This window comes from Fusarium verticillioides, chromosome 5 (assembly GCF_000149555.1).
Source record: "Fusarium verticillioides 7600 chromosome 5, whole genome shotgun sequence".
NCBI classification, from domain to species: Eukaryota; Fungi; Ascomycota; class Sordariomycetes; order Hypocreales; family Nectriaceae; genus Fusarium; species Fusarium verticillioides.
Genome location: NC_031679.1, coordinates 1698012 through 1723308, shown reverse-complemented (window position 1 = coordinate 1723308; position 25297 = coordinate 1698012). Strand labels below are relative to the sequence as shown.

The 25297-nt window shown below is 46.0% G+C and overlaps 4 protein-coding genes across 6 annotated transcripts; 3 read left to right on the top strand and 1 right to left on the bottom strand.

The window, feature by feature from the left end:
• The first annotated feature begins 7456 nt into the window (after window positions 1–7456).
• Window positions 7457–10653, top strand: FVEG_02837 (protein Ras-2). Of its 2 annotated transcripts, XM_018890349.1 has the most exons (3): window positions 7484–8390; window positions 8456–9787; window positions 9842–10653. In XM_018890349.1, the coding sequence occupies exons 1-2, from the start codon at window positions 8286–8288 to the stop codon at window positions 9056–9058; spliced, it is 708 nt and encodes a 235-aa protein (XP_018746646.1). In that variant the 5' UTR covers window positions 7484–8285; the 3' UTR covers window positions 9059–9787; window positions 9842–10653. The 2 variants fall into 2 exon arrangements, with proteins under 2 accessions (XP_018746645.1, XP_018746646.1); XM_018890348.1 differs by having other exon boundaries at window positions 7457–8390; window positions 8456–10653.
• A 1391-nt stretch (window positions 10654–12044) lies between these two features.
• On the bottom strand, window positions 12045–15479 carry FVEG_02838 (hypothetical protein). Its single transcript, XM_018890350.1, has 2 exons — window positions 14734–15479; window positions 12045–14672 (listed from the first exon to the last, which is right to left on the bottom strand). The coding sequence occupies exons 1-2, from the start codon at window positions 14786–14788 to the stop codon at window positions 13435–13437; spliced, it is 1293 nt and encodes a 430-aa protein (XP_018746647.1). The 5' UTR covers window positions 14789–15479; the 3' UTR covers window positions 12045–13434.
• A 3954-nt stretch (window positions 15480–19433) lies between these two features.
• On the top strand, window positions 19434–23086 carry FVEG_02839 (chitin synthase 1). Of its 2 annotated transcripts, XM_018890352.1 has the most exons (3): window positions 19434–19993; window positions 20055–22556; window positions 22609–23086. In XM_018890352.1, the coding sequence occupies exons 1-3, from the start codon at window positions 19925–19927 to the stop codon at window positions 22744–22746; spliced, it is 2709 nt and encodes a 902-aa protein (XP_018746649.1). In that variant the 5' UTR covers window positions 19434–19924; the 3' UTR covers window positions 22747–23086. The 2 variants fall into 2 exon arrangements, with proteins under 2 accessions (XP_018746649.1, XP_018746648.1); XM_018890351.1 differs by having other exon boundaries at window positions 19459–19993; window positions 20055–23085.
• Window positions 23087–23117: 31 nt separating this feature from the next.
• On the top strand, window positions 23118–24879 carry FVEG_02840 (NEDD8-conjugating enzyme UBC12). The gene is made up of 4 exons (XM_018890353.1): window positions 23118–23476; window positions 23529–23622; window positions 23698–23987; window positions 24080–24879. The coding sequence occupies exons 1-4, from the start codon at window positions 23456–23458 to the stop codon at window positions 24230–24232; spliced, it is 558 nt and encodes a 185-aa protein (XP_018746650.1). The 5' UTR covers window positions 23118–23455; the 3' UTR covers window positions 24233–24879.
• The last annotated feature ends 418 nt before the right edge of the window (window positions 24880–25297 follow it).

Sequence of the window (25297 nt, the reverse complement as noted above, 5' to 3'; positions counted from 1 at the left end):
CCTAAAGGAGAATTTATAGTATATAATAATATATTATTTATTAATAATATCTTTAATTAAAAAAGCTTATAAGGTTATATAATAAAGATCTATAAAGGACTTATAAGATAGTAAGTAAATAAGTAAAATATAGTAATTATATTAATAACTAAAGTAAAGCTACTTACTTTTTTATAAACTGTAAAGAAAAGGCTATTTTAATAAAAGCTACTCTAGAGCCTAGAAAATAAGCTTTAAAATATTAATTTATATTTTATTTATAATAATTAATAAATAGTTTATCTCCTTAAGTATCTCTTATAAAAGCTAAAGACTAAACTTTAATATATAAATATCTATAACTATTAGTTATAAGAATATATCTAGAAGAAAATGATATTTTTAAGCTATAAAGTAAGCTTAAAGCTACTAGTAAATATACTTATAAAAGCATTATAAGGTATAAAGCTAAAAGAGAGTTATAAGCTATTTAGACTTATAGATATTAAGGAATATATTTAAGATTATTAAAATATAGATCTTAGTAAAAGATTAATTAAAAAGATCTTAGATAAGTTAAATATTTAAAGAATAAGCTACCTTTTACTATTTTATAATTTATTAAAGTTACTTTAAATATAAGATCTCTTTTAACTTATTAAAGTTATCTTAAATATAAGATCTCTTTTAATATATTAAATATAAGATTTTTTTTTAATATTACTTAAGATACTTTAAACTTTATTTATATATTTTATACCTTAAAATATATAAAGTTATATTAGAATATAGAAAGTATTTTAAGAAAGAAATAAATAATTTAAAATTAGTAAATAAAAGCCTAAAAAGTAAGACTTTTTTTTATAAAGAAAATAAAAACTATTAGCTATAATATAAAAGAAGAAAATAAGCCTTACTTAGGTAAAAGTAAGATAAGTATTACTAAATAAAAGGAAAGTATAAGACTAAATACCTTTTAAAATAACCTTAACTATAATATAATACTTATTCTTCTTTTAAAAATTTCCTAAAATATTAATATAATTTAAAATAATAAAATAAGCTATAAAAAGTACTTACTAATTTTTAATAAAAGACTTATTTTACTAGATATAATCTAGGAAAAAGAAGGTAATAAGTAATATATTAAGAAGATTATATAGTTTAAATTAGCTAAATATAGCTTAAAGTTATAATATATATTACTTATATTAGGTAATAAGAGCTACTAGGGTTATATTACTTATAATAAGTAACTCCTAGCTTAGCTTAATACTTACTAATACTTTAACTAATAATAGTACTATTAAGGTAAGCTAAATATAAGATATAGTATTACTTAAAGTTACTAAGAAAATTAAAAAATTAAAATATAGCTTAAAATAAAGAAACAAAATATAAAAAGACTTATATTTAATAATTTATTATATTAGTAGTAGTAACTTATATTACTTACTTAATATACTAGATTTTAATATAAGATAGGTAAAAGGGAGTATTTTCTTTACTAAATATAAATTAGTAAAGCATTTTAATAATTTAAAGCTTAAAAGAATAAGTAATTTACTAAACTAAAAGGGATATAAAAAGAAAAGATTTACTATTTAAAGTTAGTAATAAGTATTAAATAAGCATTTAAAAGTATAAAAGTATATATAATATAGTATTAAAAATAATATAAAAATATAAAAATTTATATTAAGTTTTATGAAGAAAAATAATTAGCTAATATACTATAAAAGTAAAAAATAAAGCTTAAAAAGGTAATTAAATAGCTAAGAAAAAGAGGTATATATTAAATATAATATTAATACTTAAAGAAAAGAAAAAGAAATTAGATTTTATAATAAAAAGAGGCTTATATATTTTAAAAATAAAAGGCCTATTATTTAAATTAATTAAAAGATCTATCTATTATTTATAGAATCTATTTATTATTAATATATAATAATAGTTTAATTATTAATTAACTATTTAAAAAAGTAAGAAATAACTTAAATTATAATAAGAAGTATTATATAATAAGATATAATTAGTAACTTTAAATAACTTTTAGTATATTAATAAAAAGAACTTAAAAGATAATACTCTAAGCTATTAAAGTATTATAATAGTTCTATTTTAAAGGGGTATATTAAACTAGTAGTATTATATAATTAAAAGGGATTATATAAGCCTATAAGTGATTTAACTTAAATAAGCCTTATATATTAAGAACACTAATTATATAACTAAAGGAAGACTAAAAGAGAGGTAATAAAATACTAGAAGTTAGAGAGATAGAAGAAACAGAAACAATTCAGTTTAACAGTTAATATAGCTGCTAAAGGGTAAACCTGCAGGCAGTACTTATACTGCTTAATTAAGGCAGAAATTGCGCTACTTAAGGCAGATAAACCTTAACTAATATTAACTTCTATAATTCTAGCTTATTATAAGGGCCTTACTATTTAAGCTATTATATAAAAAGTTAAAAGCTTAATAGCCTTAAATAAGGCTAATAGTAATTAAAAAAAATACTTTATTTAAAAAACTAATTATAAAAAATAAATAAAGCTATTTTTTATAATTATTTAATTAAAATTCTTTAAATTAACTTATTTAATTTAATTATAACTTTTAAAATATACTTACTAATTAATTTACTCCCTTCCTTAACTTAAGCCCTTAAAAAAGCCAGCTTAAGTTAAGTTATTAGAAATGTTAATATAGTCTAGGTAGGTAGTCTAAGGCTGTACTTTATACTTAACCATAGGTAGAGTTTATCTTTTGACAACTTAACCCTGCTAATATCCTACCACCTTCGTTCGCATGCTAAATCCCGCCAGCCCGTGCAGATGGGTATGATGTTGTTCTCTCTGCATATTGAATGAACCTGTAACCCAGACCACACCACCCGTGACTGGTTGGGCTTCACGGATCGAACACCCGAAAGTTAGTCGGTCTCATTTACAATGTGCCAGAGAGTAACAAGAAGAGGAGCATCCGGTGGCAAAGCACATGGCAACATGACAGGGCAAATGATATCCGGTCTTGGGTCTGATATCCACCGAGGCTGTCGTTCAGATACCAATGATATCCAAGTTTCGGCTGACGACAAGCTGCACCCATAGTTAGAAAGTCTGGGGAAACGTTGATTTACCCCATACATGACAACGGCCCGACAACATACGAGTTTCCCTCTCAAGTTAAGACCGTTTAACTTTTCCATGGCGTTTTCGGATCAAAGCAGAGACAGGGAAATTACCCAAATGTGTGATCGGGAAAATGTGGCCATGGGGTGTCAATCGGTCCTACACGATTGGGGTGTGCGAGACCCGGGATGGCTTCAAGGGCCGAGAGCCATGAGCTACCAGTAAGAAGTAGCCGCAGAGTTCTGTTCGAAACATGAGATCTGACGTATCTAGGAATAAGTTTCAGCGTCGTTTTCATTCCTTTTCTGACTTGACTCGACTGATCCTATTGACTTTGCTGAGAGAATTGGTGTGCTATATACTATGGTAGCTGGGTATCAAGACGTTTGCAATAGCTTTTGGCTTGCACATTTAGAATAGGGTGTGGGGTGGACTTGTCTCGGGAGTGTTTGGCACGCCTACATATGGCCAATCCAGTCGTAATAATGTTCAATTGAACGTCGAGAGAAGCTCAATAGTGGCAAAACTTTGACCCAGTGCTGCCTTCATTGGCTGTGCAACTCTGACGAAGCTTCGCGTGTGATATGGAGCACCATGTCATCGTGATATCTTCTCGCATTCCCCTCCAAGACAATGCAGTGAGATTGATACTGTAGGGCGAATGCAGATATCACGTCCGAGGGGAGACGGACTCATTCCGAGCCAACGGAACAAGCACCATGTCTTTAGAGGTCGCTGAGGCTCACCAGCCCCTGAGTGTCCCAGCTGCCATGTTATGCAAGCAGTGAACTTAACTTAGTTGTCCCTTGTGTGAAGACTGAATACGGACAGGGTTTCTGACTGGGCGTGACGAGGTGAGATAAACGCCGGCCGCGCGGACGCTTAAATTCCCAGAGACCACAGAGTGGCGCCGCCGTTTCTCGGTCCTCGTGTTAGCATCGGGTGTCCAGGCTCGAATGGATCTCACTATCCATCAAAGCCGGGAACATGTTTGATTGAGTGGCTGGTGATCGTATGCACAGGTACGGATACCTAGGCTGTAGTCCGAAGCTTGTCTTCGCCCGTGTCAAGCATCCGAGTCCGGTAACAAAAGAAAACAAAAAGCAGGGTCTCTATGGAATACCGAGACGGGTGAAATACCAATCCCCATGCATGTAGCATTTGACATGGGCATGCTGCTCTAGAAGGGCAGGCAGTCGTGTTTCGGAAGATTGGAAGATTACGTGGTGGACCGATTAGCTGATGCCAAGAGGATGCAGTCAGTGCTGTTGGGATTACTTGATTTACCTATACTATAGCGAAGGGAATTGTTACTTGTCGGACTGCTTGCTCGTTCTCCATCCCCACGGCGGAAAAAGTGATGTTGATGCTATCGCCAAAAGCCACAAAAGCAAATAATGAGTTTTCCCGTGTCTTAATAAAGCCGCGGACGCCGTTAGTGGGAAGTAATAAAAAGCAAGAAAACGACGGTACGTACATAACGTTCTTGGCGTTGGTTTTGACGCATCGAAGACTCGGTCGGCCAATCTGGTCTAGATTTTAGGATCCTGTAATTTATTTGATATATTGATAAGCCTACGTAGGTACTCAGTAACTTGAGTCACCGATTTCAGCACAACAATTCGAATTCCATCTTGTCCTCCTCCGAGGCTGGTCCACTCGTCTGGTGCCCAACCAGCTCGATTCTCCAAATCCAACCTCCTCTCTTTCCTGTGTCTCTCCAACGCTATCAAAACTTTGGTGGAGAATCGAAGCTCGCCGATGAGTGAGATCAGCATAGAAGTGACATGGGTGGAGATACCCCAGAGCAGACGGGACGTAACGCACAACAGCCAGAGACGTTACGGAGTACATATGTACTTGCTGCGTTGCGCTGTGCCGTGCCTTGTAGGAGCGTGGAATCCCGTCCTAGCACTCCGTCAGTAGCGCCGGGTCCCTTGAAAGAACCCGAAAGGAAAGGATTGGATCAATGCCGGTCACTTGTCACTGGGAGCTCGACAAGCGCGGCTCTGGAAATGCTTGGAGCTTGGTGCTTATTACGGAGTAGTTAGGTGATGCTTGATTCTCTCAGGGCATGGATGACTGGGCGATTAGTGCAAAGAGCATGCCTACTCGAAATCGAAGGAAATGTATCGTTGTCGGTCTGTAGGTAAAAGTCTCCCTAGGTAGGTAGGTGGGCAAAAGTACTAGGGTATGGTGCTTGTCGGGAACAGCAGGTCTTAATTAATTAGGTGGTATCCGTAGGTATCGTAATTTTATCAGTTCTGCATCCATTGAAGAGCTCCCTGGAAAGAAAACGTGAGCTTTGATGGATGCTGGCTGGGAGCTGGGAGCTGGGAGCGGCTTCCGCACAGGCCACCACCTTTTCTCCAAGGCTGGTCCTCTTTAAAATACGACTATGCCTCCATGGGACTGGACTTCCCGGGGAGACAAGGACCCTGTTCCTCTGAACAGAACCACACCACTTGTCCGTCCTGCGACCGCTTGGCCTGTGTGTGGGCTGGGCTGCAGCAGCATGGCCATGCAGACGACTACACAACAACAAGGATGCTGATTTGAGAAGCCCAGAACAAACGAGAAATGGAAGAAATAAATGATATCAAGCCATTGTGGAAAGAGAGAGCAGCAGCTCGGGAAACTATTTCCAACTTAAAGTTCTTGACTGATCACTAACTAAATGACATACGACTGAACGCAGCAGCATATGCGATCAATCAAATCCTTCGTCACAAATCTCAGGTGGAAGTCAATAAGAAGAAGAAAGCATTGCCAAACCATCTACATACGCCAGACACACATACTTGTACTGATCTTGCAAAAGACTTGAGTACCTAGGTATGTAGAATCACGACAGTGACAACAAATCTTTTCATTCCCCACTCAAACCACTAAAGGCACAGACAGACTGACAGGCAACGCGTGTTTCTTGTCCTAGCCAGGCCAAGTTCATGTTGGTTCTTTCAGCTAAGTTACTGTCACAACCCAGCGACATCACAGAGCAGCACAGAAGACTCTTCCAATCCACTCTATTCCTACAGTATGAGCAACGGACCAAGACCAGACCTGGTAAAGCTGCCTAGATCCGGTCGAGTCCTCCGCCCGCCTCGACACAGCCGAGCCGTGACCCGGGCTCCCGGGTGCCCGCCGACGAATAACCACCTGTTAGTCTGTACTGTTCACTCCAAACAATAGCCACAACAGGAGTCGCACCACTTGACGAAGGTGGCACTCAAGCATGTACCTGACAGAGGACAGGACAAGTCTTTCATACAAACTAAAACGGCCCGGATTGATAGGTACCTTGCTTAGACAAATCGAAAATACCTTACCTACCCATCTGGGTTTGGGTTCCGAATATCCTCGAGTTTATTAAGCATGATCAAGAAACCGCATTGTTGCAGAGTCCCAGGCCCTTTCATACCACAACGTTTCAACTATCGAAGGATACGGCACGCAAAAGGAATGCCATCCTTCTGGGTGTGATGGGTATAAACTAAACACCACAAGGTGAGGGAAATGGAGACACTCGACAGCGAGCTTTGTGACCAGGGCATGCCCCTCGTCCACCGCTTCACCATTCCGGCTTCATCCCTCGCCTATCAGGAGCCTAGCACAGCACCCTCGCTCTCCCATTTCTCGGGGCACCCACCGAACCGATATCCTACCCATGAATGGCCAGGGCAGCTCCATTTCGTGGGACTTGGGTAGCTCGTGGTATTCGCTAAGCTGCCTGTCTGTAGGGGATTTTCTCGTCAATTGATCCACGGCGACGAATCCCCTATTCTGCTGTCCGTGAAGGGCTATAGCAATTGAACTACAGGATTAGTAGACTGGAGCAATGAGATAGCTACCTTAGTTAGGCATCGTTGATCTTGGGTGTGCTTCTGCATTCCCCATCCACGCTAGGTAGGTTTATCCGTAAACGTGCACAGTCTAAAAGGGAGTACCTCTGGTCAATGTAAATCCTCTACGCAAGGTACCAGACCGTCTGCACGGTGAAGTGGCTTGTCTGGTTGCTGATCCCCCCTTAGAGAACCTAGAGAAACCCCTCCAAGGACCTCTAGCCTCTCCTCGGGGTCTTAGGAAGAGAGTACCGCTGCCGCGTCTCCATCGCATGGATACCTTTCACCCAGGTATTTGGTAAAACCTGGCGCCCCGCCTCGATTGCAACCTAGGAGTCCAGGGCGCCCACCTTCAAGGGCCTGCTAGCACTGAGTGAAAGTACCACTACAGTATGTTCAAATATTTGGGTAAGGTTGGGTGGGAGAGGGAGAGAGAAGGAAAAGGGTAAGAGGGAGAAGAAAAAAAAAAGGGTTCTCCACCTTAGCTTGACTGAAGGTGGGCTGGGCTGGGCTGTATTCTCCCAATCCCAATTCAAAGCCCAATGTGCAAGAACAAGCCAACTTCCTCCATTTGTCCTTCAGTCCAGTAACTCACTTCCTTAGCACTCAGTGTCCAAGCAGCTCCACGTCTACGTCTAGACCTAGACCTAGACCAAACATCTACCTCTTGTCCACTCCCAACTCTTTTTTTCGGATGGATATTGACACTACAAACTCACAAACAGACTGCTATTATTACCAGTCCCTATCAGCCCGGTCCAGTGCTATCTTTTTTTTTTTTGCCACTGGCGCTTGTTCGTCGACATCTGTAGCTGCCTTGCCGCGCCCTGCCTCGTGTCTTTGAGCCTTGCATTCATCGCTACGCATTGATTTGCCTTGGACTGCCATCGACCCCCTCCGCCCTCCCAGCTGCCTCGTTTTGACGCACTTGACGCCTTGACGCCCACCGCCGCCGCTCCAAATCAGCACATACCTACCTGCCTGCCTGCCTGCATTACGTTTTTTGGTGCTGCTACTGGTGCTGCCACTGCCGCCGCTTTCGCTTGGTCACAGCTCTTTGCTCCATCAAGCCACCCCCTCCTCCGTTTCTCACCTTCGCCTCTGTTTTACTACCCGTGAAGACGACCTCGACCTCACAACCTCCAACCACCTTGGATATATCGACACTGCATCTCGTGAGCCTCATCACCGACCACCCCCTCTTTTCTCCACCCTCCCCCTCTCCGGTCCGCTGGTCGCTTGGGTCGTGTTTCTCTCTCCCGCGAGACCCAATCTCTCTCCTCTTTTATCGACTCTGCCTTTTGTCGATTTCCACGACGTCGCCATCATCATGGCTGGCCGAATGGTGCTATACAAGTTGGTGGTTCTGGGAGATGGTGGTGTGGGAAAAACAGCTCTTACCATTCAGCTATGTTTGCAGCACTTTGTTGAGACTGTAAGTTGGATATGGCAGTTTTGTTTCGCCTTATTGGTGACATTGAGCTAACACCTCTGTAACAGTACGACCCCACGATCGAGGATTCATACCGAAAGCAGGTTGTCATCGATGGCCAACCTTGCATGCTCGAAGTACTCGATACCGCTGGGCAGGAGGAATATACAGCACTACGGGATCAATGGATTCGTGATGGCGAAGGCTTTGTTCTTGTTTACAGCATCTCATCACGATCCTCCTTCACTCGCATCAAACGATTTCACCATCAGATTCAACGAGTTAAAGAGTCGTGCGCTTCGTCGCCGTCTTATCCCGGTTCTCCTATCTCCGCTGCAAACCCGCAGTTGCCCGTGCCCATTATGCTTGTCGGCAACAAGAGCGACCGAGTCACCGAAAGAGAGGTCTCGACCCAAGAAGGTCATGCTCTCGCCCGTGAGCTCGGCTGCGAGTTTGTAGAAGCTTCGGCCAAAAATTGCATCAACGTTGAAAAGGCGTTTTACGACGTTGTTAGGATCCTACGTCGTCAACGACAACAAGCCTCACGTCCCTCGGAAAGATCGAGCGGCCGGACGCGAACAGGCAACGGAGATGCGAGGGGCGGCGATCGAGACGAAAGACACAGAAATAGGAACAAGGACCGAAGCAAGTCCAAGTGTGTGGTATTATGAGTGGATACGTCCCATTACGGATTAGAAGTCTATCAGTTAAGAGGAGGAAAATGAGGCGAACGAGTAGGTCGATTCGCCAACGACAAGAGGCGAACGTCAAGAAACACGCATGAGGCGATCCCTCATCTCTCTTGACAGAGGATATGCCCAATGATGGTTGGTGAGATACCGCGGGAAGTGCGGAGGAGATGAGATCAGAGACGGGCTTTATTACTTTTCTGCGATTTCTAGATGGCCAATTGCCCAACAAGCAGGGCGACATGACGACGCAGCATCGAATGACGAACCAAAGCAGAAGCAGAAGCAGTTCCGCACCGGCGCACGGCGTACGAACAAAAAGAGGCATATTCTTGGGGCGCTAGGTTATCTGTTGACATTTATACTACTATTTGTTTTCCAAATTTACGACCAAAATTTGAATGGCATTCCTCTGCAACCAGCAACATATCGGTTGGCTCTCACATCTGTGCGGAAACGTCCCCACTACCTAATCGAGGGTTTCCATTTACATATGATTTCAAGTTAATAGTCAACTTTCGGGAGATAATATCTTGGATATGACGCTGGAAATTCCCATCAATCAACCCATTACAGAATAGAGCAACGATAAAAGAATGTCCATGAATCCTGATTCGCATCTATCTCGGCTCACGTTTCCTTTACGTTCAGCTTGATTTTGGATGAAAACTCAAGTCATTCCGACGCAGGGTCTAATAACCTCATCAAATTGTGAGTCTTGTACAGTGAGTAGGTAAAATCTACATTTGTTCCAACAAAGACTAGTAATGGCAGTCGTTTCACCATCACGAACAGGTGAGATTCGCAATATCCCAGCTCCTTCTGATAACCCAGTCCGGACTAGGACCTCTTCAGAAAGATACCAGATGTTTGTTCTAGGGAGAAGAAGGGATCCAACAAAGATGCAACGGCCGATTTCCCCTCCCTTTGTTGGTGTCTTGTGTCATGCTGGCTCACTCACCAAGGGCATGAAAACGGTGTTAGCCCCGTTAGCATCGGCGTACCTTGGCATCTATCGAGCAGGACTCGGAACCATGTTCCCTGCCAGTGGACTTTAAATGCAAGCCTTGATGTTTAGGAAGCACAGGGCTGATGGCAGATGCTCTCCCCCATCTATTGCGATTGTACCAAAGGCGACTTCCATGTTGCTGTTCTGACTTTGCTTCAGATATCCTTGCAACACACGCGGCATAGCCTTGCGACGACCTGAATGAAGACAGAAACCCAGTAGAGTAAAGCAAGGTAAAGATCGATCTGATAGCGAAATTGGTGGGGTTTGCTACTAGGTAGTAGTTAGTGTGCAAGCGTGGGTGGGTGATATGGATGGGGTATTGTTGCAGTTGAAAATGGTGGACGAGTTCGCACTACGCTCCTAGTAGATATTCAACCACAAAGGTTCCCCATCAGCGATGGAGACGCTGGGGAATACTTCTGTTTACGAGCAGCTACAGTAGCTCGTCACATACAGTACCTACTGTCGATGGATGGTCATTGATTAATCAGATTGTATGCACCACTCCCACGCTTCCCGCAGGTTATGTGATAGTTATCAAATCAATCACCCCACGTAATTGCCGTGAACCATGACACTCGTAAAAGGCGTGATGGAAAAAGTAAAGAAGGGCCTTGTTTATATGCAGCTAGTGATCAACAGCTCGGTTACATACTAACTATCTACCTACCTACCTACCTACCTACTTGATGCACTGTAGAACAGGTCATGTCATTTGAAAGATGGACTGCGTGCCGCGTGTGTGTGTACCTTGTGTTTGTTCCCATGGCGGATGTTATCGCAGTGGCGCTTCACATTTTGTTATGGAAGAAGCATCAATGCCGTAGTCGATACGGACCTATCTAAAGTAGGTACCTATGTAAACCCAATACCCATGACATCAACTTGACATCGAATTTAGGGCTGGGGTTATTTAAAAATGGTCCCTTTGTTGCTAATATGGACAGTTAGTCATTCACCCACAGGAAATCCGATGGCAGAGCTCTAGGCTTTCACAGTGACAGGACAAGTGCCGAACAAAGTTTCCATGCGGTTAAGCCTATGCCGATACTACCGGCCTCTCTTTTTTTCTCGAAGAATTGCAGCAGGGGCTGCGGATTAAGATCCATGACTAGGACTCATCCTTGGAAGTGAGCCACGGTAGCATCCTGTCTGGTCTAACCCGGGGAAGCTTATGGCGCTACATTAGGATAGGAGAAGCTATATTGCGTTCTTTTTTGCAAATCACGTAACTACTTACCTACACATGCACGCGCGCGCGTGTGTGTGTGTGTATGTACCTATGTATGCATGCATGTATATAAACTCTAGACGCTTCGGACAGACTGCTCTCCGAAGCCAGTAGCCGTCCCGTGTCGAGGTCTGGCAGGGACGGCGTACGGAGTAGAGGCGGGCGAGGACCGGAATATAGACCGGCGCCATGGCCGGAGGCTATGTACAGCAGACTACGGAGTAGTAGTGGGCGTTTAAGATGACCCTGAACGAAAGGGAGCGAGTGGCAGTTACACCCGGCATATTACGACTGTACTTGTCTCTATCACTTGGTAAGCACATTGCTTGTGAAAAGGACTCAGCTGTGACGGGCAGTTCAAGTTAATGGATGGATGCTGGGGGTATGCACAGAAGGGGAAGGTCAGCCATCCAAAGGAATCAACCTAAGTGAAATGGAGGGTGAAGAAACCCATCAACGTAACGTATTCGGGGAACAGGGGATGAGAAATTCCGAAGCTAGGGTTGAGAGAAGAGACAGAATAAGACCAAGGAGAAGCCCTGCAGGTCCAGGAGACAGAAGAGACGGCGTGGTTCAAGACTCATGTTCCGACACTGGAGTTGCCTTGCCTACAATAGCATTGACATTCATGGCAAGCTCTTGGAGCCAACTCGACCAGTTCACAAGTCGTGTCAAGAGACAGTGCCGGATCTAAGGACGCCGATAATCTCGGCCAACTCTGCTAACCAGTCTCGACCAAAAGATCAACATGTTGGCTCTGAACTAGATATCCAGAGTTACGGATAAACCCGCATTCGCAACATTTATTTCACTCTAACCCCCAAAGGTACAGTTGCGTTACGGCATTCGCCTCCAAGATGTCAGTCTATAAACTGAAGAGCTGCCTAGATGTGATAGGCGTATTTATTCATGTATAAAGGGCATTGTCGGACGACATAACGACGACAAAGATCGTAGGTCAACTTAGTAGTCAGTCGAATGAGATGTTTCGAACCTCTTCCCCAGCAAACATATCACAAAGGGCTTCAAACAACTACGCCAAAGACCCATTCCGTTATGAAACTCTCCCTTTCTCTCTAGCACGTTTCACCAAGCGGCCAACATTCTCTCATAATCATTGAGAAGTCTGCAAAAACTGATATGTACCACGGTGTCAATCGAGTTGGCGTTTTCCCTTCAGCGAGTTGCAATGTAATGGTTGCAATAGATGATCAATTCAGTGACCAATAGGCAGCGCAGTCTATCGGCCGAGTCATGGTGATAACCTCGCGAGATCGATCGACAGTCAAGGCACGACGATCTTCGTGCGATTACCTCCAGATTGTGAGGGGAAGTGGCTGAGAGGCCGACTTTCAACTATGCCTGGTATGACCAAATCCATACTTATTAAGGTAATAGGCTAGTACTGACAAAACCAGAAAGTCCCAAGGGTTTGGGAAAGAAAAGATGTAACGAATGACCTACAATCCCTCTCATCCCAGGTCTGGTTCTACCTGGACTGTAGACTATGGAATTCATCATCGTTAAGCAAGGTACCCAAGTTGCCGAACATAGGGCACTATGTGACAATGATAACCAGTCTCTACATGTTCCCATTATGTCTTAATTCCTGCCCAGGCATCGATGCTCCTGTCTCTGCAATTACTTGCAGTGTAGACAGGCGACGGGATGAACATTTGCAACCTTTTCTTTATGTCTCCCATGAAAAGGTACCACGGGGCATATTCCAGGTGCCGCAATGGGTTGAGGGCTCATCAAAGATAGCAGCCATCATGGATATACAAGCATATATAGAATCATCTCTATTCAATATTCACATAGAGACTTCCGAGGCCTACAGGCATCCCTGAAGCTGTTGCCACGGCCCTCTTTCCAAGACGCCATAGCTGTTACCAAGTCCCTCTCCGCTATCCTGAATATAACATAAAAAAGGGTGCCATATCCCGTGACAATTCTGTGTTTGTCTGACCAATAGAAGTTGACATGAAGTGAATATAACATAAAGAAAATAAATAAAAGACAAATTCTAGTCCATGTCCCTTGACCAACATTCGGCTAGATTCGTGACATATTCGTGAGGAAGTTGTGCTGTATCAGAGTAGAGTGACGCAGCTGCTACTCTTTTGTCGCGTGCTTGTCCCCGAAAGGACTGCTATCTCGCCGCGTAAGAGTCAGAGGCTTGTCATCCTCGCCTACTGAATCTTCCATGACGGCACCAAGGCTAGGGGCCTTGTTTGCTTTTTGTGGGCTAGATCGCTCTGGGGGATCCGAGAAAGGACCTTGGTCCACAGAGGGCGACTCGTCAATAACGGTAATGCTCGAATCTCGAGTAACGCGGCCACTTGGTGTTGTTGGCGGTGATGGTGCCATGGTTGATGACGATGTGTCTGATTCTGTCTTGCTTCCCACGTCGACCTTCTTCAATGTTCCAACCTTCACCACCTGTGCACGAGCCTGCGTAGCAGTGTTGGCGCTGTTGAGGAACGTTGAGCCGACGCTGAAGGCACTTGCACCGCTCTTGGGCCTGCCGCCACCAAACTTCTCGAAGTCAATCGTGGGGACTGGAGGTGCCACCATATCACCACCGTTGTTACCGACGGACTTGACGCTGACAACAGTCGGCTTGGCTCTCATTCCAGTCTGAGCAGGTGTAAGAACCTGAGCCTGTTTTCCATAAATCGTAGAAGCCACACTGGATCGGGGTGCGTAAGAGGTTCGAGCGTATGAGGTTCGGTCCGAGTAGCCTGACAGCCCCGAGTAGGTAGAGTCCCGTAGATCGCCAGGAACAAAGAAATGCTGGTCGTCGTGTCCTAGGCCACGGTTGGCCTCGGCATGGTGCATAGGGATCGGTGGGACTGGAGGGACAAGAACGTTTGGCGATGTCGGGGTGGCTCGGTTTGTGACGCCAGGGATATATGCGATCTGAATGATGTTTGATGCTCGTGTGAGGACTGTTGATGCGATTGAGTGAACGGTGTGTGTAGAGTGCGGGCGAGTTCCTCTTGAAGCAGCATCCTTCTCATTCTGAATGGCGTCTGTGTCTTCGATGTATATAGACGTGGGGATCTGCGAACGCTTCGGCTTGATACAGAATCTCCATACTATATAGGTAGCAATAGCAATGACCACGATGCCACCGAGAACACCGCCAACGATAGCGCCAACATTTGGGCCACCGCCGCCGCTGTTGCTGGAGCTGTCTGAGTCCTTTTCGCAGAAGGATGTAGCACACATGGTACAGTCGAGGGGAACGGTGAATTGGCAGACTTCGTTATCTGCGCACTTTGGACATTCAAGTTGTGCATCATCATCACATTTCACACATTCCTTGCTTCGAGGGACGAGCTGGAATGCTAGGTACGATTGTTAGAGGCTGTGAAACTGAACATGCCGGCAACTCTCTGTTCGACTTACCATGGTTCAACTCATCCAGGTTCCTGGCAACGAGGTATCCTGACCTCTCCATCATGGTGACGTCTGGGTATGGAAGGCTTTGGAGCTAATGCGATGATATATGATGCTTGGCTGTTGAGATATGCCGATCGCTTCGGATGATCAGTCAGGCGCAAGTTGCTGTGGGTTATCAACAATGCTTGGCAAGATGCTGACTCGAATAGTGATCTGCGACAAGGCTTGGGGAGATATAGAAGGAGAGATTATGTGTTTTTTTTTTTTTTTTTTTGCGGTCGATTTCCGGTATATGAGAACGAGTAGAACAAGACGTTGTATATCCAAAATCGAGTCGGTGATAGTCGAAGTGAGATGAGTGAGAAACGAGTGTGGGCTCAGAGGCTAGCTCGGATGAAAAGGAAGGCTGGTTAGGAGGCGCAAGGAGACATAATCGACCGGGCGATTGATTCGAATAAGAGAATACGAGAAAGAAAAGCCGGACTTCTTCTCTCTCGCGGGAATTTGATTCGGTTCAAATCGATGCGTGGAACTGTTGGCCGTCGATGAGAAATTGATGCGATCGTCTGGGGTTGCAAAGAACGATGAAGGAGTGAAATCAACTGCACAGGCGGGAAAGCGGCGGGAGGTGGGAGGTCAAGTCAAAGTACCTACTGTACAGTAGAGGCAGACACGCGCACTCACTCACACGCACTTGCTTTGTTGGTGGGTGCGAGACATCGATTGGAGCACGAGGAGATGGTGCAACAGGGATACTGATGCTTGACTCTGCCTCTTTCAGCGATGGCGAAACAGTTAAATTAATCGCACTGTATATCAGCCCCTGATATTGTAGCTCCGTGGGTGAAGACTGGCTTATGGAAAAGCTTGCAGTATCCCTGCATGATATCCACTAAGCAGTGCCAGAAGCCCCTGGGGATCCTGGCCAGACACTGTCCTAACCAGTCGATTTGGGCCTAGATCCAGTGCCGCCCGTTGAGCTATTAATTCAGGTGCCGCAAACCATCAACTGGCCGCCGGCTTCAGGTGAACACGAACGAACAGACGGCATCGTGCAGCATCACCCAGTGTATGTATAATGCTCTACTCATGAGGTTCTCGATTCTACGTAGAGGAGGAGAGGCAATCTCGGGTCCAAGACTCTGACTGCAACGTGACGGCCTAATCAGGACAGGCAAACATAAGCCCGACCGTTATACGTTGTACTCCGTATGTTAACTGTTATACCCTACCGAACTCCATAGAGTTACAGCCTGTTTCCCCGAATCCATGCTCAGTGAGTGTAGTTCTGGCCAACCATGATACAGAGTCTCAACAGTGGCACGAGTTTGCATACCAGACTTGGGCAGACTCTGCAGAAATCGCTTTGTCTGCATCAGACGCGCGTCCCTAAATCCGAAACAACAAACTCCCGATGCAAGAGACAAAGCTTGCCTCGCCATCGCCCCTCCATCTTCGAGGTTTAGGCTCGATTATTAAGAAGTAGCGCTCATAAATGCATTTACGCCGAATTCAATGTGCGCGACTTTTAGTTTCGGCTTCGTAATTTACAAATGTTATCAGTAGGGCCATGCCCGTTATTCTTTGGCTGTTAATATCTGGGTCTTCATATTGGCGGCTTGCATCAAATATCACAATTGGCGAATCACAATTCAACATTGCAATCTGACCGTAGACCTCGCTTCTTTGTTGGCAACATTCACTTATATACTTCACCCTGTCATCGGGTCTTTAACAAAGCGAAGGTATGTTATCTTAGCTCAACGGTTATGGCATGATCGAGGACTTGGACCCACTGCGGGAGCATCATGTTTCTCTTTTTTGTTATCTGCAGATGAGAGCTGGACCAATTTCTGACTATGATATGAAGGGTTCGCGGCACCAAATATGAATTTCATCGTCGGATACTAAGTAGAGGATGTTACATCTACACTTTGCGCCAACCCCGTGAAGTCATCCCTTTTCGTACGGTCGATACCAGCGTCACAGTGCTCAGTGACTTTGCAGTGTTTTCGGAATCCGGATATGTAATTTCGTTGTTGCGCATTCAACCTAGTACTGTGTTATTGTCTGTTTTGAGTATATCGATCTGTTTACCCTGCGGCAGTGTGTAATGCTAGACTTGTGTCGGGCATCTACAAAGGTTTGGCGTAAAATAGAAGTACTATCTATTAATTAGAATAATCCAGGGCAAGTGATACATGTCCACAGTACTGGCCATTGAAGTGATTATTGACTGCTCAGTCGCTATACTTTGGCAACATTTAAGACGTTGAATAGATGCAGTATGACTCGTGTTGCTCCGGCGCTGCACAGGATGGGAGAACTCAAGACATTTCGTAATCCTTGCATTGCTGGTCAAGGCTCTTCAGGGTAGCAGTCGTCGGGACCTTAGTAGCCAGGCCACGACCTTCATTATGTTCCAGAACCAGCCGATGTCTCGGAAAAGCAACTGAGGATGGGGACCACAAGCCGCTCGATATTGAGGGTACTGGGAATTGTGCTAGGCTAGTTGAATGCTGTTGATAGCGAAAGCACTGATATGTAGTGATATACGGGAAGATCTCCAGCGACAGTTCTACGTTAGATGCACGAGCCCATATCCGAATTAAGAGATCCAGTAACGAATATCCAACGGATTTTGGACACAACAAATGTGAACAGTCCGAATAAGCTCGATAGCTTCGTGCCTCAACCGTAGGGCTGGGAGCCCGTAGTTCCCATCAAGTGCCAGCTGACGTGAGGACGAAGGATTCCGCGCAATTGCATTAGACGTTGGCTCGGCTGAGAACAACTGAGCTTCAAAGCCCGCTACTTGGTGGCCTTGTCTGTAAATTCACCGCAGAAAAATGCAGTCAGAATGGCGGACCGCAAGCCCACCTTTCACTGGTCCGAGATTGGATAGAATTCAGAACGGAGAGGAAGAGGTAATTCACGGATAGACGGACAAGACCGCAAAATGCCATGTACGTATCCGCCTGCGCCCCAGCATCATCAATTTCTAACCAGCCAGGCTGAGCAAGCCCAGCCAGTTGTCGGCTCGTTCCAGCTAATTTCAAGTTGCTAAGACAGGATCGGCTATTTTTAGAACATGCGCTTTGTTGTGGCAGACTCTTTGTCGTGTTTCGGACAAAAGACTAACCCATTCGAGCGTTTTAGTCAAGTAACCTCAAGACAAGGGAGGAATCGCCTGAATGTCACCATTTGTGATCTTGCCAGAGATAGGGGAATAGAGAGGGGAAGTAACACAAACATATACTTCGTTTTGAGTACTGGTACCGTTTTCTTTGTTCTCAATTGGCGGTCAGCAACCGAGCACCGCCGCAGCAATTCGGGACATGGTTAAATCTGACTGCTGACGGTTTCTGGCGGAACGAGCTACCATGGCCTAAAAGTCGTGTAGGTGAGCAGGCTTGCAGTAGGCTCAGCGGCTGATGTCAAAGGGAAAGGCTCGTAAGCAAACAGGGCCAGGTACGGGTACTCCCAATTGAAAGGTGATGGCTGACTAGCCTACAAGTTCCTGAGGCAGCCAGACTGCAAAGCCCGTGCCTTTGGAGGGAAATTAGGGACCGTTGCCCATACCGGACAACGATGCGCAGGGCATGTGGCGGGAGAAAGGGGATGACGATCTTCCGGCAAGCTGGCGGTTGAAGGAAAAGGGGAGTCAAATGGTATTTATGTATGTGACTTGGCTCCTTCTGGAACTTTGCGTTGGGCCCCTCCGCAGAAGCTGCTAAACTACCTACACGCTGAAACAGCAGGATACTGCAGAGTACTGTGCAATACAGTTAGTAAGCACTGAGCAAACGGGAAGCGCCAGGCCCGAGCAGCATTGCAGATGCAAACGTGACAATTCTCAGCTTAGCCTCGGGGGGCAAGAAAACACTGAACTTTGATACAAGGTGTCAAAATAAACGTAGCAAAGAGTCCCCTAAGCTTAGGCTAAATTTACCTAAATATTTTTATCCCTTAGGGTTACGGTCTTGAGTTTTCTTTCCTCCCCTAGCTTAGGCATCGGGCATCTCCTGTCAGTGGCATGCCTTGTTGTCTTTGGATGGACAACAATGCAAGGTGCCAGGGTCCTGTAGTTATCTCCATAATCTGTGGCACTCTACTACGTAGTTCCTCATTTCAAGGAACTTGGTTCAAGTGAATTGTAAGACGAGTTGGAAAAAAAAAGAGGTCGATGGAACGGTGAGCAGGCGAATGCAGATATTGCGGTGGCTGAAGTCTTCGCTATGAAAGTTGAATGAAGACCAGCCGCCTTCTCCGCCCTGAAATGCTGGCTGGTTTTGGGATCAATGCTGACGAGACGATCCAGCGTAACTGTACGTACGTTACACATCTAGGTATTCGTACAGTGTAGATTGTAGATCTCTCGATGGTTTACAGCCGCAAGCCTCTTGAGTCTGCCCTGCCCGTGGGAGATGCTTCAACGTGCGAAAAACCAGTAAAGCTTGACGGCGTGCCCGTCTCAACGCTCAGCCAGGTCAAGGGATATCTGCGCGTTAGTCGTCAACAACTGTGAATCGCCATCAGGGAACTCACCAGCCCAGAACGCACTGCAGTCAGATTCTCGTTTCTTAGAGGGCGGGTATCTGATTCTTGACAGGGATGGCAGCTGGAGATGGGATGGATCCTCGCCCCTCCAAGTACCAACTTATGGCGGAGTGGAGTGGCTCAGCAGGCTTAGCGCGAGATGAGTCCCCTATTCTTACCTCTCTTTCTCAAGCTGTGAGCCCAGTCGTGGAGCAAAACGAGATTCGTTCCCAGGGCCTTTCATCAAAACATTTTCTTGAAGAGAGGAGAAAAATAAACCCTGCCACTAGCCTTCTTCTTTGCCTTCATTATCCCTCTTCCCTCCTATCCTCATCTTCATCCTCCTTATCCTTTCCCCCCCGCTCCAACTATCACCATTCTTTTGAGGCTGGCGCCTCAAGTTTCCTACTATCTGTTGACTGTTGCTGGGGCCAAGGTACTAGAGCTACTAAACTACCACTGCTATTCAATTAGGTGGCTACCCGTGACCACCATTCGCATTTCCTTCCTCCTGTTTCAGCTCCTATCTCGACTAGAGAAAAACTCACAACACCTTCTTCACTTCGCACCGCTATCGCTATCGCGCATCATTTTATCCGAAGCCCATCAACTAGAATCCCAACAGTGCTGAGCGCCTACGGGAGCATAACTATTCAGGATGGCGTACAATGGCCGTGATCAGGAGTATGGAGGACATGCTTTGCAGGACCTTCCTGCTGGCGGAAGCGTGAGTGCACATTCTTTGTCCATAGCTTAATGCTGAACGACAAGGACTAATTCTTCTCTAGCAGTATCACCTCCCCCCTCAAGAGAACGACGAGGAGCAGGGCCGCGGTCTCTTGAACTCAGGTTACGACCAAGATCGACTTGGCGCCCGCACTCCCCCCGACCGCCCCGTCTCTGCTTACAGTCTCACTGAGTCCTATGCCCCTGGAGCCTCGTCAACCATGCCTGGCCAGGGACCTACTGGATACGGTGATGGAGGCAGCTTTGGTCAGTTTGGTAACCTTGACGCTGCTGCCCCTTTCCCTCGCCCCGACTCTGCCTTCGACCCCGAAGACAGCTGGGTTGAGCGACAGCAGCAGCCTCAGATGGGCGGTGGTCTTGGCCGCTCGAAAACCCGAAAGATTAAGCTGGTTCAGGGTTCAGTTCTGAGCATTGATTACCCTGTTCCCAGTGCGATCAAGAATGCTGTCCAGCCCCAGTATCGCGACGCTGAGAGTGGTACCGAAGAGTTCCATAAGATGCGATATACCGCTGCCACCTGTGATCCCAACGACTTCACTCTCAAGAACGGTTACGATTTGCGACCTCGCATGTACAACCGACACACTGAGTTGCTGATCGCCATTACATACTATAACGAAGACAAAGTTCTTCTCGCACGAACACTGCATCATACCATGCAGAACATCCGCGACATCGTCAACCTGAAGAAGTCGACCTTCTGGAACAAGGGCGGTCCAGCTTGGCAGAAGATCGTTGTATGCTTGGTTTTCGATGGTATCGACAAGGCTGACAAGAACACCCTGGATGTCCTTGCCACTGTCGGTGTGTACCAGGATGGTGTTATCAAGAAGGATGTCGACGGCAAGGAGACGGTTGCCCACATCTTCGAATACACCAGCCAGCTTTCCGTCACGCCCAACCAGCAGCTTATTCGACCCACAAACGAAGGCACACAGAACTTGCCACCAGTTCAGATGATCTTCTGTTTGAAGCAAAAGAACACCAAGAAGATTAACTCGCACCGATGGTTATTCAACGCCTTTGGCCGTATCTTGAATCCTGAGGTATGTATCCTGCTCGATGCAGGTACCAAGCCCAGTCCCCGATCTCTCCTTGCTCTTTGGGAGGGTTTCTACAACGATAAGGACCTGGGAGGTGCTTGTGGTGAAATTCACGCTATGTTGGGTAAAGGGGGGAAGAAGCTGTTCAACCCCCTCGTTGCCGTCCAAAACTTTGAGTACAAGATTTCAAACATTCTGGACAAGCCTCTCGAGTCTTCGTTTGGTTATGTCTCTGTCTTGCCTGGTGCTTTCTCAGCCTACCGATTCCGAGCCATCATGGGCCGCCCGCTAGAACAGTATTTCCATGGTGATCATACCTTGTCTAAGATGCTTGGTAAGAAGGGTATCGATGGTATGAACATTTTCAAGAAGAACATGTTCTTGGCCGAGGATCGTATTCTTTGTTTTGAGCTGGTCGCCAAGGCTGGCCAGAAGTGGCACTTGTCCTATATCAAGGCTGCCAAGGGTGAAACCGATGTGCCCGAAGGTGCAGCTGAATTCATTAGTCAACGTCGACGATGGCTCAACGGTTCATTCGCTGCCACACTATACTCACTGATGCATTTCGGACGAATGTATAAGTCGGGTCATAACATCATCCGCATGTTCTTCCTCCACATTCAACTCATCTACACCACTCTCAACACTCTCTTCACATGGTTCTCTCTTGGTTCTTATTGGCTTACAACATCCGTTATCATGGATCTTGTGGGTACTCCCAAGCCTGCGTCCGGTTACCACGCCTGGCCATTCGGCGACACGGGTACACCTGTCGTCAATGCCCTGCTTCAGTACCTCTACTTAGCCTTTGTCATGCTCCAGTTCATTCTGGCTCTTGGTAACAGGCCCAAGGGCTCCAAGTTCACATACATCGCTTCCTTCATGGTCTTCAGTCTCATTCAGGGTTACATCTTGGTCCTCTCAGCCTACCTGGTTGTTCGTGCTTTTGACACGCCCATTGGAGACCAGATCTCGTTCGCCTCGACCGACGCTTTCCTTGATAGTTTCTTTGGCGGTTCAAGCGCTGGAGGTGTTATTTTGGTCGCCCTTATCACCATCTATGGTCTCAATTTTCTTGCCTCGTTCATGTACCTCGATCCCTGGCACATGTTCCACTCCTTCCCCTACTATCTACTTCTCATGTCGACTTACATCAACATTCTCATGGTTTATGCCTTCAACAACTGGCACGATGTCTCCTGGGGTACCAAGGGTTCAGACAAGGCTGAGGCACTTCCCTCTGCCCACGTCACCAAGGGCGAGAAGAACGAGGTTGTTGTCGAGGAAGTTGAGAAGGAGCAGGAGGATATCGACAGCCAATTCGAGCAGACTGTCCGCCGAGCTCTTGCTCCCTTCAAGGAGGTGGAAGAGGTTGAGAAGGCCGACGTTGAGGATGGCTACAAGTCTTTCCGAACAGGACTCGTCGTCACCTGGTTGTTCGGAAACATTCTCCTTATTGTCTGCATTACCAGCGACAAGTTTGATAACCTCGGATGGGGTGTAAGTTTTCCCGATGCTATGCGATATGTGGTCAATACTAACAATTTGATAGGAACCTGCCACAGATCGCAAGGCGCATTACTTCCAGTTCCTTCTGTACGCTACTGCCGTGCTCTCGCTCGTTCGTTTTGCCGGTTTCTTGTGGTTCCTGGGCAGGACTGGTATCATGTGCTGTTTTTCGAGACGATAAGCTTCGCGCGTACCTACGCTCGTTGTATTCGACACTCACCTTTCTGGAGAGGCCAGTTACGGGAAAGTACTGGCACTTGTCATAGTAGACAAACTGGATTTTTGTACCGGATACCTTTGTTATGTAACGTACGCTGGGTTTTGACTATTTGAGTTAATGGAGGGACATCCACAAAAGAGGACATTGGAAGTGAGGGTAATCAGACCAGACCTGAGCACGAGCAAATGCATCTCTATTTAGTCTTTTTCAGATTGGCATCTGCCCCTGGGGGTTTATGACGCATTTGAATGATATGATTTTTTCTTGGTAGTTAATATTGCCATGTTGCCTTTTCTTCCATTATTGGCTACCTAGGTACCTCCTTGGATGCTCACTCACACGACCTATCATGCGTTCGTTATTCTGGTGGTACCTTATCGCGTAAACTTCGGTGGGGTTTAAGGATCAGGCTTGTGGCTGCCTTACGCCGTGTTATCTTATCAAGCATCATCACCTTTTCCACTACGCACGACTAGACCCTGCTCGCAACTGAGTTCAGCGCATTCACAACCAATCTCTCAGAATCGTGCAGTGCTGCTTGCCCTACGTTATCCTACAGCTTGGGAGTTTTTGTCGTGCCTGGGCTCTTACACTTCTTTTTTTGTGATCTCATCAAGGATCTTTCCACAGCGCATAACGACAGCCCAAACCTGGGCACCCCACATCCACGATGTTGAAGATATGGTCGATGGTGAGTTATCTACTGGCCACCACTAGCTAGCTAGACACTGACAGTGATATAGAAAAAGGAGCAGAAGGAGGCAGAGAACGCCGAGGGCCAGGCGACGGGTGGTAAGAAGAAGAAGGTGACTGCAGCTCAGCTGCGCGTGCAAAAAGGTATGCTTCATCCTGCCCAGACCTTGACCTGTAGCGGTGTGTTTAGGATGAAGAGATTAACGCATGTTGTGACAGATCTTTCAGAACTTTCCCTCGGATCAACGATGAAGACAGAGTTCCCCGACCCCGATGACATCCTCAACTTCGTACTCACGATCGACCCTGATGAGGGCATGTACCGAGGCAGCCGCTTTACCTTCGATTTCACCATAAACCAGAACTTCCCCCACGAGCCTCCCAAGGTCCGATGCCGAGAAAAGATCTACCATCCCAATATCGATCTTGAGGGAAAGGTCTGCCTGAACATTCTACGAGAGGACTGGAAGCCAGTGCTGAACTTGAATGCTGTGATTGTTGGCCTGCAGGTACGGAGTCTGGAAAGAAAAGCGTCTTGAGTTACTCAGACGTGAAATTCAAAGTACATATGATTGTGGATTGGTGACTAATATGTTTGCAGTTCCTGTTCCTCGAACCCAACGCATCGGACCCGCTCAACAAGGAGGCTGCTGAAGATCTACGAAACAACCGAGAGGGATTCAAGCGCAACGTGAGGACTGCTATGGGTGGTGGAGTAGTCAAGGGCAGGACATACGACAGGGTCCTGAAATAGATTTGGAATAAGACAAATAAACCGGAGTCCCAGGTATGGAAAACCAGAAGGGATGGGCCGTTAAGATTTTGGGACGATACAACGACTTAATGGGTGTTTGAGACAGACAAGCATTTGATAACAAAGAGCATCGCGTGGCGTCTGATAAACCCATGATCTTGATTAGGCAATCCTTCAATCTCCAAACTTCCATGATTGTTGATAGTGACCGGATTTGGTCGAGAGGTGAGTCGATGGCGAGACCTGGGAGGCGGGGTAGAGTCGACCTGAGAGCTGAGCTTGCGATGCCTACTCAGGTACAGATGATCACAAGCTCACTTTAACCACCTAGCCTGTATTGCCTTTTTGTGGCAGAGGGAGTGTTTGGAGGCGCTTTCTCGCGTTCAGTGGTACTCTATTGGCTGGCGATATCTTGCTGCCCTGGCTGCCGACGTAAGATCAACGGCTCAAGAAGAGCATGGCGTGGCTTGCTTGGTTTGCTTCATGGTCCCGTCTACGCACGTGGAGTATAGACTATAACGTGGAGTCTAGAAATCTGAATTGAGCCTCATCGAGGTGCTAAGAGTCCGCAACCCGGAGTAAGTGGAGATTTGAGGAGTCAACATCGAGCCAGATCTAGACTATCTTGCCTGACATGTCGACCGGAGGAAGTGATATGCCCCCGATACGTAGCTAGAGGACCCCGAGCGCGGTGCAGCTGCCGTTGCCGCTCATAGATATGGAGTTGTGATGCTGAGTTCGGCAGGGCCCTATTGGACAAGACGCCTGAATCGGCCGTGGTGTTGTTCGTCGGACGATATGCGGCTTATGAGTTCGGGGGGACTAGCAGAACTCCGAAAGCAAGAGGGCCCATTTCTTTTTGAGGGTTACCCCGTCAAAGCATTAGCATTAGCTCCAAGTTGGGATAGCTTGAGATGGTGCGGGCGAGAAGTGTTCAATTTTGCCACGCAATTGATGTCAATTAGGGCTTTGATTTTGACAAGATCTTTGATGGATTGTACTGGACTGCAAGAAGAGGAGCGAGCTTTTCATAGTGTATCATTACTGCCTGTAGCTGTATCTTGG